Genomic DNA, 17,265 nt, shown 5'->3' on the forward strand with positions numbered 1-17,265 from the left:
CCGCCTCATCTCGCCATGACTTCGTGTTTTGGGCCCTTTCGCTCTGTTGCAAACTTCGCAATTGGCAATCAACTCGGTGACCGACTGACGGCAACCAACCCAATAGAATCTCTGCGTAATTTTCTCGAGCGTCTTCGTGATTCCAAGATGACCTCCACTTGGACCGTTATGTAGTTCACTAAGAACATCGGGAATCCTTTTCCTTGGAACAACTATCAGTTTCCTCTTACTTTGGCCATCCTCACTATCCCATACTCGATGCAAGCAACCGGATATCAACTCTAAACTGTTCCACTATGCCCAATATGACTTCGCAATGGGATTCTCTGCTGACATCTCCTCTCTATTTGGTATTTCGTTTCTTTCGAGCCATTGCATAACATGTAACAGATCTGTATCTTCTAGCTGACACTTCCTTAGTTGTTCCTTGTCCCATTCATCTGTACATGTTATAGTCAGTAGCCGGACATCTATGTCTTATTATGGTCTTCGTGACATTGCATCAGCATTTCCACCTTTTCGATGCTCAATGGAAAAGTCATAGCTTTGTAGTCGCTCGGTACACCGTGCCAATTGTCCTTCTGGATTACGGAACTGCAGAAGCCATTTCAACGCTGCGTGATCTGTCCTGACGCAGATTCGCTGGCCGCAGACGTATTTGTGAAAATGTTTAATGCACTATACCAATGCCAACAGCTCTCTCCGTGTAACCCAGTAGTTCCTCTCTGGTTTTCCAATCGAACGGATGTAATATGCAACTACCTTCTCCTGTCTATCGACCAGTTGTGATAAAACGCCTCCTATAGCATATCCACTCGCATCTGTATCTAGAATAAATGTTGCTCCTGGAATCGGATATGCCAACATTGGGGCAATACACAAACGCTCCTTCAATGTTTGGAAAGCCACCTCTTGCTCCTTCTTCCATTCAAAAGCTTTATTTTTTCTTGTAAGCTCATGGAGGCTATGGGCTACGCTGGCAAAATTTGGTACAAATCGGCGATAATATGTACACACCCCAAGGAAACTTCTCAATTCATATAGGTTCTGTGGTCATGGCCAATCCTTTACAGCCTCTATATTTTCGTTCGCAGTGACCCAAATAATTTACTTCCTTTTTAAACAGCGCATACTTTTTGGGACTTAGTTTCAGACCAGCGCCAGCTATTCTCTGGAAAACTTCCTACAAGTTTTTAAGATGTTCATCAAAGCTCTTGCCCAATACGATGATATCGTCCATGTACACCAAGCATGTTTTCCAATGTAGTCCTTTCAGTACCTGGTCCATGAGTCTCTCAAAAGTAGCTGGTGCATTAAAAAGTCCAAAAGGCATCACTGTAAATTGCCAAAGACCATCACCGACACTGAAGGCTGTTTTCTATTTGTCTTCCTCCCTCACCTCCACTTGCCAGTAGCCGCTTTTTAAGTCCAGTGTGGAAAACCAATTCGTACCAGATAGCGAGTCCAGTGTGCCGATTCTTGGCAATGGGTAGCTATCCTTTTTCGTAACGTCGTTCAACTTTCGATAGTCCACGCAAAACCTCATTTTTCCATCCTCCTTCTTCACAAGTACCACAGGTGAGCTCCATGGACTAGCTGATGGTTCGATGACGCCGCTGTCGCTCATTTCTTGTACGATTTGACTCACAACTTCCCGCTTCGCCAGTGGAACACTACGAGGAGCTTGACGGATCGGCCTCGCATCTCCAGTGTCAATTTGATGTTTCACAACGTTGGTACGGCCTGGTTTGGAACCATCTTGGTCAAATATGTTAGCGTACTTTAGGAGCAGTTGTTTTGCCTTACTCTGATAGTCTTCCTCTAGTCCCTCCGTCCATGCCGTGATGTCATTTGAAAGATCAGTATTACTAGATTAAACGTGTTCCTGGAGCTATTCACAGTTAATAACTACTTCAGCCTCTTGGCATCTTCCCAAAATAGCTCCTTTGGTCAGTTTGAGTGGTGACTTGAACTCATTGAGTACTCTTACCGGAATACGTCCATCTTGTTTTGTCATAGCCAAGGTTTTTCCTACAAGTATGTTCGGTGGTGATTTGTTTGCTGCCTCGACAACCCACAATTTGTTTGTCCCACAATCTCCATCAACCTTTGCCAGATGACTGCTTCGGATTTTGGTGGTATTTGCTGACTCTCTTCCACCAGCACTCGTTTACTGCTGTAGCCTCTCTTGTGCTTTGTACACAGAGTATATTAACTTTGATTGGATAACGGTTGGTTGTACAGGTATAAAGGAATCGAGATAGATATAGACTTCCATATATCAACATCACCAGTGTCGGAAAAAAATTGATTGAGCCATGTCCGTCCGTCCGTCCGTCTGTCCGTTAACACGATAGCTTGAGTAAATATTAAGATATCTTCACCATTTGGTACACGAGCTTATCTGGACCCAGAATAGATTGGTATTGAAAATGAGCGAAATCGGATGATAACCACGCCCACTTTTTATATATATAACATTTTGGAAAACACAAAAAACCTGATTATTTAGTAAATAATACACCTAGAATGCTGAAATTTGACATGTGGACTGATATTGAGACTCTTGATAAAAATTTGAAAAAAAAAAATTTTTAATTGGCGTGGCACCGCCCACTTGTGATAAAATCAATTTTACAAATATTAATAATCATATATCAACAATCGTTAACCCTATCGTAACAAAATCGGCAGAGAGGTTGCCTTTACTATGAGGAATGCTTTGAAGAAAAATGTACGAAATCGGTAGGGACCACGCCCACTTTTATATAAAAGATTTTTAAAAGGGTCGTGGACGAATAAAATAAGCTACATCTTTGCAAATAAGAGCTTTATGTCAATGGTATTAAAATTCCCAAGTGGATTTATAACAATAAATAGGAAAAACTTCAAATTTTAAAAATGGGCGTGGCACCGCCCCTTTTATGACTAAGCAATTTTCTATGTTTCGGGAGCCGTAACTCGAAGAAAAATTAACGGATCGTAATAAAATTTGGTACACAAATCTTCCCTACAGCAGGAAATGCTTCTAGAAAAAAATGGACGAGATCGGTTAAAGACCACGCCCACTTTTATATAAAAGATTTTTAAAAGGGTCGTAGACGAAAATAATAAGCTATATCTTAGCGAAAAAGAGCTTTGTATCAATAGAATTTTACTTTTAAATTGAATTATAACATTAAATTGGAAAATACTAAATTTTTTGAAAATAGGTGTGGCACTGCCCCTTTTATGACTAAGCAATTTTCTATGTTTCGGGAGCCATAACTCGAAGAAAAATTAACGGATCGTAATAAAGTTGGGTACACAAGTTGTCTCTATAGCATAAAATATTTCTAAAAAAAAATGGACGAGATCGGTTGAAGACCATGGCAACTTAGATATAATACAATTTTAAAAGGGTCATAGACATGCTATAACTTAGCAAAAAATTGTTTTGAATCAATGATATTTCACTTATCAAGTTTTATTTTAAGAGGAAACGGGGAGGCATATTTTTTTAACGGGCGGTTCCACGTGTTATGTAGAAAAGTAATTTATCTGAAATGAAATGTACAATTGAAGTTCACGCTGAGTATATAATGTTCGGTTATACCCGAACTTAGACACCTTTACTTGTTGAAATTGCTCTGGAATACAGTTTCGCGAAATGACTAGACTTTAGGAGAAATGAATGAATGAGAAAACTGAGAGTATAAAAGTAGCGCAAGTTGAGGAATCAGTAATCAGTTTTGATTTAAACACGCTATTGGTTGTGAACACGGTTGCCACTTTTGGTCCATTTGGACCAAAAATGGTCCCTTCCAACCCCATTTGGTCCGCTGGTCCCTTTTTTCCAATTTTGGTCCTTTTTAGGCAGTAGCCACGATTTTGGTACTTTTCTTCCTTTTTCACTGAGGTTGAAATTCACAACTCTTCCCACAACATTTGGCACACTTTCATTAACCCACATATAGTTTTCAATTTACTTATGTATATGGAAATCTTACCACAAGAATTGCTCAGTAAATAAAATGTAGTAGACCAATCACATTTCATAGGAGATATTTTAGGCGAGGCATTAATAAGAAAAGTGATGGATCTAAGGGCAAACACATTACACGGACTTATCAGAAAAAAATCTTCTTTTAGTATCCACTTTTCGTGATAGATTTTTTTCTTTAGTTGAGCTAAGAACATTTTTCTCAAATGCACGTGTGCCTCTAAGAAATTTGGGAGGGCTTTCCACTGATTGAGGCATTACGAAGGCCGTCGAGTTAAAATTTTAATTGAAAACTAAGTAAAATAATGAAACTAATTGGTTTTATGTTTGGTAACACTTTCGAAATTTTTTACAAATAAATCCTATGTAAAAATTGCAGGAGTATTGTGGTGTTAAGGCACGCCGAATACTTGAATACTAAGTAGCTTGGCATAAGAAATATTTTAACTGTAAGTAAGGCTGGAATACTTCTTGGAAGCGGTAACTTTATAAATGAATAACGAATCGCGATTGAACAAATTTACTTTTATTTTCAGATTTTGAAGCAAATATAAAAAAGATTTGATTTCGAAAGAAGTGTTTTGTGTTTTGTTCTCGTAGGTAAAGAACCCCATAAACTTCAATAACAACGCTGTTAACTAATTTCTAGTACACCTAAATGTAATCAGGTTGTTCTCCAGCAAACATCAATAAAACAGTTAGGGTTCTTCACATACAAGCAAAAGGCCGACGTCTCAACGTACTCGAAAACATTCGACGGTAGAATAATAAACGAACAGATAAACACAAATTTCTGACACAATATTCGAGCCTTTAAAGCTTGTTTACAAGAAACAAACTAATCACACAGGTACAACAAACACACAACAACAAATAAATAAAAAAAAAATAAAATAAATGTAAGGCGCGATAACCTCCGAAGAGATCTAAGGCCGAGCTTCTCTTCCAATTTGCGTCGTGCTCCTCTTGATTTTCCCTACAAATTGGCCGGACGGGACCTACATGATTTTATGCCGACTCCGAACGGCATCTGCAAGGCAGATGAGTTTTCACTGAGAGCTTTTCATGGCAGAAATACACCCGGAGCGCTTGCCAAACACTGCCGAGAGGCGACCCCGTTTAAAAAAATTTTCTTCTAATTGAAAAACATTATTTCTAAAATTTTTGATGTTGCTTTGCCCCAGGTTTGAACCCAGGGCATCAGGTGTGGTAGGCGGAGCACGCTACCATTACACCACGGTGGCCGCCACAACAACAAATAAACACAAAATAATTAACGCTCAAAAACAACAAACCCACAAAGAAGGTCAAACGACTAAAATCACGGACATTTACCTGCCTCAGTCAGCCAAACAAATCGATCAGTAAAACTCACCCTCGGTTGTGAATGAGCACGTAGCACATGCACATACCTAAATATACACAAGCATCAATTTTGGCAATACCTGTTCATTTACTTACGAACTATAAATACAGGACAAACGCCAACAACAGATCAGAACGAAAATCGACACTGATGATGCCACAACGCCGAAACCGGTTTGTCACGAAATCAAATTTGACAAGGTATGACGGAAAATCGTTCCAATATACATCATTTATCCACCCTGTCGAAAAATCAACAAAACAAAATAAGTCAGTAATCAGGTTCCGTTATTGCACAGTTGAAACTTTTAAGACGTTTGATTTTTAATCTGAAGCCTGGGGCTAAATTCAGTAAATGTGAGTTTTTCAAAAATCACACTTACTAAATCTCGGCCTTGGTATGAAATTTCAACATTCAGGGGAAAAAGTAAGCATCATTTATGATTTACTGAGTTTGCTCATAGTTCAGCTACACCAAAACGCAAATTTTTTAGTCTTTTCTTACTAAAATCTAGCTGTGCTATACATTTTATTTCTTTTCAATTAACAACTAAGAGCTTTGTCAGCAAAACTACATTCAAAACGTATAGTTAGTGAAGGCATAGATTTATCCTAGAAATTTGAAAATATAATACTTAAAAGTAGTGTTTTTGTTTTTGCAGTTTGAATTAAGTCTCCTATTCGCTAAGTTTATTCAAATTTTGTATAGGAAACCATGGAAATATCCTGATATTTTATATTTAACAACGACTGCGACACTTTTGTGAATTGCTTGTATCACAATCAAATATAGTTTACTTTAGACTTTAAGGTGTATCAATTTTATATTGTCGTGTGTGTGAGTCGTTTCCGCTCTAAACTAACTATTTATCAAAAATTTGGTATTTTTTTCGATGAAAACATGGTGTGGCAACCGTGGTTGTGAAGTATAAGTGTTATTGTGAAGAACTTTCAAAGTAGTCTAATTAAGACCATTTCACATTATTGAATATTGGAGTTATTTATTCAACAGTTTAGCGATTCGAACGTTAGCAGAAGGTTTGGAATAAGCGGAATTTCCCTAAATTCGTTACATTATTATATTGGAAAACACTTGGCAAAGGATTTGACCAAACCAATTTTTTTGTAAAAGTTGATCCAATAGGAAAAAAGTAGTTTCATCATTTTTCGAAGTTAGCCTCCAAAGAAGTTCGAAATACTAATATATTTTACTCATATACAGAGGAATCGCTTTGTCTTGTAAGGTGCATGGAATTGTTTATATCCTACGACAAGACCACGAAAGTATCCCATTTGGAAGTTATAGCATGCATCAATGTCGTAAAATTGGCGCATTAAATAACAAAATACGACGAAGAGATATAAAAGGAATTGCTCAATCTTTTCGTGAACGTAGTGAGTGAATTGAGAGGAATAGCGTTGCAGCAGGGTTGATTTTTAATTTGTACACAGATTGCATATATTTTGTTGTTGTGACTTTGCAATCTGTGCGATCCATGCATTCCGTGCAATTCTTGCACCGTTTGCAAGACAAAGCGAACTTCCTATTGTATGAAAAAATTAAAATTCATTCTTTTCTTAATTGAATTCTACAAATATTTTTTCTTTTCAAGCTTATTTTGCACGTATTTTATGGGGTCAAAAGGCAGATCTCCATAAAAAATTAAAAGCGACAAACTATACAGTTATACAAAAAAGAAACGTTATCAGAATTGGCCTATCGGGTCCCAGTTCAGTGATATCTTCCGTTTTTTGAAGTTAGGACACCAACATAATTGGCCTAACGGGTCGTATTCTGTTAGTGCTTTAATATTTAGAAATGCATGAGGCATGAATACCTATATATGTACTGTTTTTTTTTGCTGGATTTGCCTTTCCATGTATTTTGATACGCTAAGTGTCGCCAGCCAAGAGAATCGGCTTAACGATTAGCGGTTCGACCCTAACCACAAAAACGGAAAAATCACGAATAGATAGTTTTTGGTACCCGCTACGCCAACACGGACGGCGGTTACGGATTCAGTACATGTGCCACATTAAAATATCCGCCAACTTTCCTTGTTTAGCTAAGTAATTTATCGCTTTTTATGTTTTCGAAGATTTGCCTGTCGACTCTTATAAAACCTGTCCTGATAGATAAAAAAAAAAAATAAATAAAAAACGTCGTTTATAAAGTCGTACCGGTCGACCGGTCAATGTAAATAAATTTGCTTCTCTTGAATAATTTATTCGCTAAACATCCATTTTTTATTTTTTTCAGGAAGGAGAAGCGGAAGATGATGACGGCAACCAATCAGAAAAGAGGTAATGAAATATCTTCTCCTACATAAACTTTGTTTTAAAAAACCAAAATTTTCAATTTTCAGCGAATGTTTTTTCGCTGGCAAAGACACTGCCATGGGTCTCACACTCAAGGATATCCCAACAAGACAAAGTGAACGACGATTAAGTACAGACTCGGTAAAATCCACGAATAGCACACAAAGTAATAATTCAGATATACAGCAACATTTACAATCGATGATTGATCTACTTAATCCAGAGGAAACCTTGAAAATGGTAATAATAAGCAATGTTAGCTTGATTCACAAAGCCCCTAACCAACAGATTTTTGAAACTCCGTTTTTCAAAAATTTTGGTATGATATATGTAAAAAATACACCCTTAGTAAAAATTTTAAAGTGATAGAATCAATAACAACGGAGTTATGTGCTTTGCACACAGAGTATATTAACTTTGATTGGATAACGGTTGGTTGTACAGGTATAAAGGAATCGAGATAATATAGACTTACATATATCAAAATCATCAGTATCGAAAAAAAATTTGATTGAGCCATATTTCCGTCCGTCCGTCCGTCCGTTAGCACGACAACTTGAGTAAATATTGAGATATCCTCACCAAATTTGGTACACTAGCTTATCTGGACGCAGAATAGATTGGTATTGAAAATGAGCGAAATCGGATGATAACCACGCCCACTTTTTATATATATAAAATATTGGAAACACAAAAAACCTGATTATATAGTAAATAATACAACTAGAATGTTGAAATTTGACATATGGACTGATACTGAGACTCTTGATAAAAATTTGGTGGAATTTTTTAAAATGGGCGTGGCACCGCCCACTTGTGATAAAATCAAGTTTACAAATATTAATCATAAATCGTTAAACCTGTCGTAACAAAATTCGGCAGAGAGGTTGCCTTTACTATAAGGAATGCTTTGAAGAAAATTTAACGAAATTGGTTAAGGACCACGCCCACTTTTATATAAAAGATTTTTAAAAGGGTCGTGGACGAATAAAATAAGCTATATCTTTGCAAAAAAAGAGCTTTATATCAATGGTATTTAAATTCCCAAGTGGATTTATAACAACAAATAGGAAAAACTGCAAATTAAGAAAACGGGCGTGGCACCGCCCCTTTTATGACCAAGCAATTTTCTATGTTTCGGGAGCCATACCTCGAAGAAAAATTAACGGATCGTAATAAAATTGGGTACAAAAATTTCCAGGAAAAAGGGACAAGATCGGTTAAAGACCACGCCCACTTTTTTATAAAAAACAAGTTACTTACAATATACATCATAAAACAAGTTAAAAAGGATCGTAGACTAGAATAATAAGCTATAACTTAGCAAAAAATAGTTTTGAATCAATCATATTTCACTTATCAAGTTTTACTGTAAGAGGAAATAGGGAGACATTTTGCTTTTAAACGGGCGGTGCCACGTGTTATGTAGAAAAGTAATTTATCTGAAATGAAATGTACAATTGAAGCTCACGTTGAGTATATAATGTTCGGTTACACCCGAACTTAGACACATTTACTTGTTTTAATTTGTTTTCCATGCATAGGCTGTCAAATTGGAATCCCAACGACCGAATCGCACAAGGTATTTGGTAATTGTATCACGTTGTTGTTATCACTCGCCAACCACCGATCGAAAAAGTAAAATAATGCGACAGAATTCGACTAAAACGAGAAGCATTACGGCAGCAACAACAAATATTGTTGCTATGCATCAATCATCAACAGATGGTATTCTACGAGCGCCACAACCACAACAGCAGAGCCCACAACAGCAGCAGCCACTACAACAACAACACCAAACACAAACTGAATCAAGTAGTGGCGAGGATTCAAAGGCAGATGTTCATGAAAAGCATAATACAAATGTGTTGGTGACAACAACAGCTACACAACGACCGAGCCAAAAGAGTGATAGTGAAAAAATTAGCGCCTCTGGTGATGGTAAAGATGCATGTGAAGATGGCGTTGAGGAATCATGTCTGTTAGGTATCGATTGTAATGAACGTACTACCATTGGCCTCGTTTTGCCTATACTTGCCGATACGACAATACATTTGGATGGCGATGGGTAAAAAGAAAAAAAGCAATTATTTCTATAAAAACTGTGCAATAATTTCGATGTCATTATTCGAGGGGGTGGATCCGCTGTTTAAAATTTACATATAATCCAATTATTTAAATATATTTTTCTCATGAAGGAGCGTTTTTAACAATCCTTTAGCAAAGTAATTTTCGAAAGCCGTTACAGAGTTAATTCAAATTTTCTATGAATCGATGAAGACTTTCGATACTTTATTTTCAACGGTGTACGCATTGACTCCGCCAAAATTAATTTTTGTCGAAATGATCGTTGTTTTACTACTATTTTTAGATATTTTTTGACAGGGCTATTGCCCTCGTCTTAAGAGTCTTGCTAAAATAAATCATTAGGCTTGCTAGAAGGCTAACTGTTCTAAAGAATTATTAATGTCGACAAAGTTCGGCTCACACTAAAGCGTTGTATACGAGGGTTGCTATTTATATTTTGAACCTAATAATGAAGAGACAGTAATTTATTATCGAAAATGGCTTTATTGTTTTCCGAAGTATTCACCATGATAATCAATACACTTTTTTCAAACTAATTTTCGTAGCACCTTTTCCACTCCGATTGTGGTATTGAGGATTGAGCTTTTGTCAAATTATGCGGGATCCAACGCGAACAAATTTTTTTCACAGCTGAATGTTCATGCAATATCTTATTGATGCTCGTCATACTAATGCCCAGGGATTCCTCAATCTCACGATAAGTCGTATGATGATCTTGCAATATAAGTTCGCGCACAGCTTCAATGTTTTGTTGCACAACAACTGATTTTAGACGACCTTTACGACTTTCGTTCCTGAGCGAACGGCGGCCACGATGGAATTCGTTATACCAGCGTTACACAGTGGCAAAGGATGAGGCTTCATCACCAAAAGTGGAAGTAAGTTGTTTAAAGCACTCCTGTTTTGATAATCCACGTCGAAAGTCGAAAAAAATCATCGCACTAAAATTTTCACGAGTTAATTCCCTTTTTTCGCTGAGATACAATTTTTTAAGTTACTGTAAACAACATAAGTTGTGCTCAAATTTCAAAATTTTCTGAAGAAGGTTATGCTTAAAACGTCAAACTTTCAATTGAAAACGTCAGCTGGCGCCGGAAAACAATTAGTGTTGGCAAGGCTCAAAATATAAATAGCAACCCTCGTAAAAGGCATACAAGTGCAAGAAAATATAATAAGATGGTTCCCTGGAAATGTGTAATTTTCCTCAAATTTTTGTACAGTATATTTCAGTTTTCTTAACATTGAAGTTTTTATTAAACCCATTTCTTATTTCACTTGTTTAGTGGTTTCAGTGTTTCTGTATATGGAAAAACACATATTTTTAAGCCTGTTTCTGTGCAAGCCATGTGGTATGTATGAAAAATGTATAAAAATAATTTATGAATTTTATGACTACTTAATACTTATGCCACCTCATTTTTGTATTATCTAGGTCTGCATTACAAACTTTACACAAAGTTTCACAAAAGGCTCGTGAGAATAATTTTTATCCACGTGGTCCGTCGCATGATTGGACTTCATATTATGATAGTCACATTGAATCGGAACAGTCCTGCCTGAATGAATGGAATGCTATGGATTCACTAGAAAGCCGACGTCCTCCTTCACCAGATGCCATAAGAAACAAGTATGTTATAAACTTTACAAATATACGTTTATTTGATGATCTACAAATCAAAACAGAATAATTACATTTGAAAAGTTGCTTGAAAATCAAAATTTTTTTTAGTAAAAAACATAATTCTAAATAGATTAACCTAATTTCATTGTACCTAACTCGTCTGGGTTTTGACCAAACCAAATTTTTGCAGATCCATAAGCAAAAAAAAAATTTTCCCCATTATTTGAATTTAGCCGTCAGATATTTTCTTTCGAAGTTCGATATTGAACTCCTGCTAAAATATTATTTTATTAATTATACTAATACTAGTAGACCCGGCGGACGTTGTTCTGCCCTAAATTTGGTCTATCTGCATACATTTTAATAAGCTGTTTCCGTCTAACTCTGCCCTCGCCGCTCTACACTTTTTCCTAATCTTTGTATTCACTCCTCTCTCCGTATTTTTCGCTTCATCTATCTCCATCTTCGTCTCATTCCATCTCTTTCTCAGTCTCCTTCTCTCTTTTCTCTTCTCCCAAGTTTTTCTAATTCTTCTTCATATCTTATTGCCAGTCCCAGATGGTGGTATGTATTTGGTTCCAGTCCCACTCCGAGTCTCAGTCTCAGCCCCAGTTCTAGCCCTAATCCCAGTCCCAGTCCGTCTATGGTCTACTTCCCGGAAAAAAGCATCGTAAATAATATAGGCAAATTTATATACCAAATTTCAGGCAAATCGAATAGGACGTATGTAAATAGGTATGTGAGTATTATCAACTCATGTCTTTATTTCAGCTTCGCATGCATATTTATCAGTTTTGCCAGGTTGATGCGACTAAATCGAATATCACAATGAAAATTACTTTAAAGCTCTCAGCAACAGCATTCATTTCATATCCATATTACCCACACATTCTAGGGGTATCCGGGTCCACGTTTTGGCCTATATCTTGAGACCCTAGTTACCAAGCGGTATAATATATATTTCTGTACTAAAGCACTCATTAACAGATTTTATTTGATATCCATATTATATAAACACATTCTAGGGGTACCAACACTTTGGCCTCTATCTGGAGACCCTAGTCACTCAGCGGTGTAAAACTTACTCTGTACTAAAACATACAGCAACAGCTTCAATTTGATACCCATAATGTAAAAACACATTCTAGGTGTATCCGGGTCCACGATTTGGCCTATATCTCGAGACCCTAGTCACCAATAGGTATGAAAAGTACCCTGTACTACAGCACTCATCAACAGCTTCAATTTGATACCCATAATGTAAAAACACATTCTAGGTGTATCCGGGTCCATGTTTTGGCCTATATCTCGAGACCCTTGTCACCAATAGGTATGAAAACTACCCTATACTAAAGCACTCATCAACAGCTTCAATTTGATAGCCATAATATAAAAACACCATCTACGCGCTCACGGGCCCACGTTTTGGCCTATATCTCGAGACCCTAGTCACCCAGGGGTATGAAAATTACCCCCTACTAAAGCACTCATCAACAGCTTTCATTTGATATCCATATCCTATAAACACATTCTAGGGGTACCCGGGTCCACGTTTTGGCCTATATCTCGAGACCCTAGTCACCCAGGGTATGAAAATTACCCTCTACTAAAGCACTCATCAACAGCTTTCATTTGATATCCACATTCTATAAACACATTCTATGGGTACCCGGGTCCACATTTTGGCCTATATCTCGAGACCCTGTGCGTCGATCCTGAATTTTCTTTGCTATAAACCGGAGCCCGAGACCTTTCCAACGAATGCAAAACCGTGGAAATCGGTTCGTGCGTTCTGGAGTTATAGCGTCAGGAAGGAAAACCCGACTTATTTTTATATCATAGATATGTGACCCGGCCTATGAAAAGGTGGCTTATGACTCAAAAACAATTTTTTCACTTTTTTCTGGTTTCGATAGTTTTCGAGACGCTCTTTTACGTGGTGTGAAATCTAGAAAGCCCTAACTTGCTTAGAAGTGTTCTGGGGATGATATTTTCATCCACTACCATTTGACCTTCAGCTTGAAACAATGCTTGTAGTTCACCGAAATAATCATCATCTTTCCCTTCGTTTTCACAGAAATATGTTTGAAAAACCTTGCTAAATTCTTCTTCGACAGACATTATTCACAAGCGACACACGTCCTACTCGTTCAGCATTGCTTTTAAGTCTGAGCACTCGCACGATTTTTTTTCGGTCAGAAACTGGTTTGTGCTTTGCATTGAAAAAAACATCGCTCTTTATATACACACACGAACTTATCTCATTTATGCTCTTTTGCCTTTTTTGGTTGCCTTTTGTGCATGACTGTTCATAATGCAAAAGAAAAACTACTAAGAAACTGAAGAAAATGCATTGTTTATCTTTAACAGCTGTTTTTTCGCAATTTCTTTTTTGAGTCATAAGCCACCTTTTCATAGGCCGGGTCACATATATGCATTTTTTTTCTTTCAAGCTTACCGGTTGCAGGTATTACAACAGGTTGTATTACAAGACTTGTAAATTTTGTTAAACTGTCCCCAGATCCTCGACAATATTAAACACGAATTACAACACAGCTACACCAAAGAATGTTCGTTGATCTGCTAGTGCTACACATTTATTCCCATACGGTTTGATGCGTTAAGCAAGCGGATACGACTCTATCAGAACTGACCTACCACAACCTGGTTCGAAAAATATCGCTGGCCACTTAGCATTTTTTGAGGTTAGGGCCAAACTGAGACTCGCTAGGCCAATTCATCTAGCGATTCAGGGAACATACGCGGCATACCAGATTAGCCAAACTTGTTTGTGTAATTTAATGCTCAATTAATTTTTTCAAAAATTTGCCTTGCGGCCTCATGCCTTTAGGATAAAATAAAATAAAAAAAAAAAAACAAATAAAGTTGTCTAAGTTCGGGTGTAACCGAACATTAATACTCAGCGTAAGCTTCAATTGTACATTCCATTTCAGATAAATAACTTTTCTAAATAACACGTGTCACCGCCCGTTTAAAAAAAATTCTCCCCATTTCCTCGTACAATAAAACTTGATAAGTGAAATATCATTGATTCAAAACTATTTTTTGCTAAGTTATAGCTTATTACTCTAGCCTACGACCCTGTCAAACTGGTTTTATATCTAAGTTGCCGTGGTCCTTAACCGATCGCGTCCATTTTTACTGGAAATATTTTCTGGTATAAGGAAAATATGTGTACACAGTTTCATTACGATCCGTTGATTTTTCTTCGAGTTATGGCTCCCGAAACATAGAAGGTTGCTTAGTCATAAAAATTTAAAAATCTTTTACACAAAAGTGGGCGTGGTCTTTAACCGATCCGTTAATTTTTCTTCGAGTTATGGCTCCCGCAACGAAAGGGGCGGTGCCAATCCATTTTGCTAAATTTGAAGTTTTTCCTATTTATTTTTATAAATCCACTTGAGAAATGAAATACCATTGATATTGTTACGAATATTAGCAACACTAAGGGGTACTACCATCTCTATGCCGATGCTAAGCAGCGCCTTGTATGCACATCCATAAATCAATCATTATGTATCTACATAAACGAATCAATCATTATGTCTATACATATGTATGTATACGCAGCTGAGAAGCAACGCACAACCACATGCGTATATCTGAGCTCCCGAAAGTATGCAATGAGAGAAGCTATAAAATCGTGCTATTGTAGTTACAGCTGAGAAATTTGATAGTTGATGCCCAACTAGTAGATTCTGGAAATGGAAGCGCTTAGAAGATGCGAACGAGGAAATCAAAGAGTATAAAAGGCAGCGACAGATAGAGGCGCTAGAATCAGTTTCAATTAAGCACGCTATCTGTCGGGCAATAGTAGAGTTATTTATTGTGAAGTACTTTAATAAAGGCCATTTTGCATTATTAAATATTGGAGTTATTTATTCAACAGTTTAGTGATTCCAACTTAGCCGAAGGTTGCAAATAAGAGGATTTGCAAGTAAATTCGTTACAATATAAAGTTTTTTTTTGCAAAATATATAGCTTATTTTATTCATCCATGACCCTTTTAAAAATCTTTTTATATAAAAGTGGGCGTGGTCCTTAACCGGTTTCGTTAACTTTTCTACAAATCATTCATTATAGTTAAGGCAACCTCTCTGCCGAATTTTGTTACGATAGGTTTAACGATGTTTGATTTATGATTAATAATATTTGTAAAATTGATTTTATCACAATTGGGCGGTGCCACGCCCATTTTAAAAAATTTTCACAAATTTTTATCAAGAGTCTCAATATCAGTCCACATATCAAACTTCAATATTCAAGGTGTATTATTTACTAAGTAATCAGGTTTTTTGTGTTTTCCAAAATTTTATATATATAAAAAGTGGGCGTGGTTACCATGCGATTTCGCTCATTTTCAATACCAATATATTCTGGGTCCAGATAAGCTAGGGTACCAAATTTGGTGAAGATATCTCAATATTTACTCAAGTTATCGTGCTAACGGACGGACGGACGTGCGGACGGACATGGCTCAATCAAATTTTTCGATACTGATGATTTTGATATATGGAAGTCTATATCTATCTCGATTCCTTTATACCTGTACAACCAACCGTTATCCAATCAAAGTTAATATACTCTGTGTGCAAAGCACGCTGAGTATAAAAATAAACTTAGAATGGGTTAAATTTAGTACCTTGAAATCCCATATCTATGTTTTGGAAGCTAGGGGGAAAAATTTTTTTTGGTTATGGATCATTAATCTTAAATAAAAAAATTATTTTTGTGCAATACCCACAAATATAGTTCGCTACCAATTTAGGATTATATTTTTTTGTTAGCTTCAAAGTTCCGCCTGATTTTTTTTTTTTTTTTGTCGTTATACCAATGAAAATATTTGTTATATCCAATTGTAGACCGACAGCAAAGGAGGAAACAGAAGGTGTAATCAAAATGAAATTAAAAGAAATAATGATGTCAGTAGATTTAGATGAAGTGACTTCGAAATATATACGTGGGCGACTGGAAGAACTTCTTGACATGGATTTAGGCGAGTTCAAATCATTCATCGATGCAGAAATGCTAACTATATTAGGGAAAATGGATGCACCAACAGAAATATTCGATCATGTTTATCTTGGTTCGGAATGGAATGCAAGCAATTTGGAGGAATTGCAAAAGAATGGGTAAAGTTTATATATAACATTTTTTTTAAACGCTTAACCTTTGTTTCCGCAAACCACATACCAACTTTAACAAGGGATACGAGATATTAATCCCTGAGAGGGAACAGTGGGTGAATGACCCAGATTGGCCCACTGACAGCATTCAGATCTACACAGATGGATGTAAACTGGACAACAGGGTCGCAGGGGGTGTCTATTCGGAACGATTGGACATAGAAAGATCGTTTCGCCTTCCGGATCACTGTAGCGTACTCCAGGCCGAGCTTGCGGCCATACAAGACTATGTGGACTGCCTTAGGCAGAAGGCAGTCTCTCAGAAACACATTTTTATTTTCTCAGACAGGCAGGGCTGAAAGCCTTTGAATCTGTCACAACTAATTTTGAAACTATAGTAGGCTGTCGCAAATAACTTAACGTGATGGCTGAACAGTTTACTCTGCATCTGGTATGGGTTCCGGCACATAAGGGCATACCAGGTAATGAGATGGCGGATGAGCTTGCAAGAAAGGATACTTCCCTTCCACTTTCGCCATCCTGGAAGAGGTTGGGTAAGCCGCTCTCCACCTGCAAGCTCAAGATAAAGGTGGCTCTACTGATGGAAGCCGCAGCCAGGTGGAAGCATCATGATAGATGCTACACGGCAGAACTTACATGGCCGGAATGGAATGAGAAGGGATCGCGAGAGCTTCTAACCCTCCGTAAGAGGAATCTTTCCTTAGTTGTAGGACATCTCACTG

General features: G+C 37.1%; 1 protein-coding gene across 2 annotated transcripts in view; it reads left to right on the forward strand.

Moving 5' to 3' along the window:
- The window catches only part of ssh (Protein phosphatase Slingshot), a 44,224-nt gene that overhangs the window by 15,013 nt on the left and 11,946 nt on the right, over nt 1-17,265 (forward strand). For both annotated transcript variants that reach the window (XM_067761750.1, XM_067761751.1), the window contains exons 2-7: nt 7,608-7,651; nt 7,714-7,906; nt 9,211-9,734; nt 11,038-11,103; nt 11,187-11,381; nt 16,259-16,528. In XM_067761750.1, the coding sequence (XP_067617851.1) occupies nt 7,608-7,651; nt 7,714-7,906; nt 9,211-9,734; nt 11,038-11,103; nt 11,187-11,381; nt 16,259-16,528 (1,292 nt within the window). The remainder of the gene's footprint in view (nt 1-7,607; nt 7,652-7,713; nt 7,907-9,210; nt 9,735-11,037; nt 11,104-11,186; nt 11,382-16,258; nt 16,529-17,265) is intronic.

This window comes from Eurosta solidaginis, chromosome 1 (assembly GCF_040869045.1).
Source record: "Eurosta solidaginis isolate ZX-2024a chromosome 1, ASM4086904v1, whole genome shotgun sequence".
In the NCBI taxonomy this organism is placed as follows: Eukaryota; Metazoa; Arthropoda; class Insecta; order Diptera; family Tephritidae; genus Eurosta; species Eurosta solidaginis.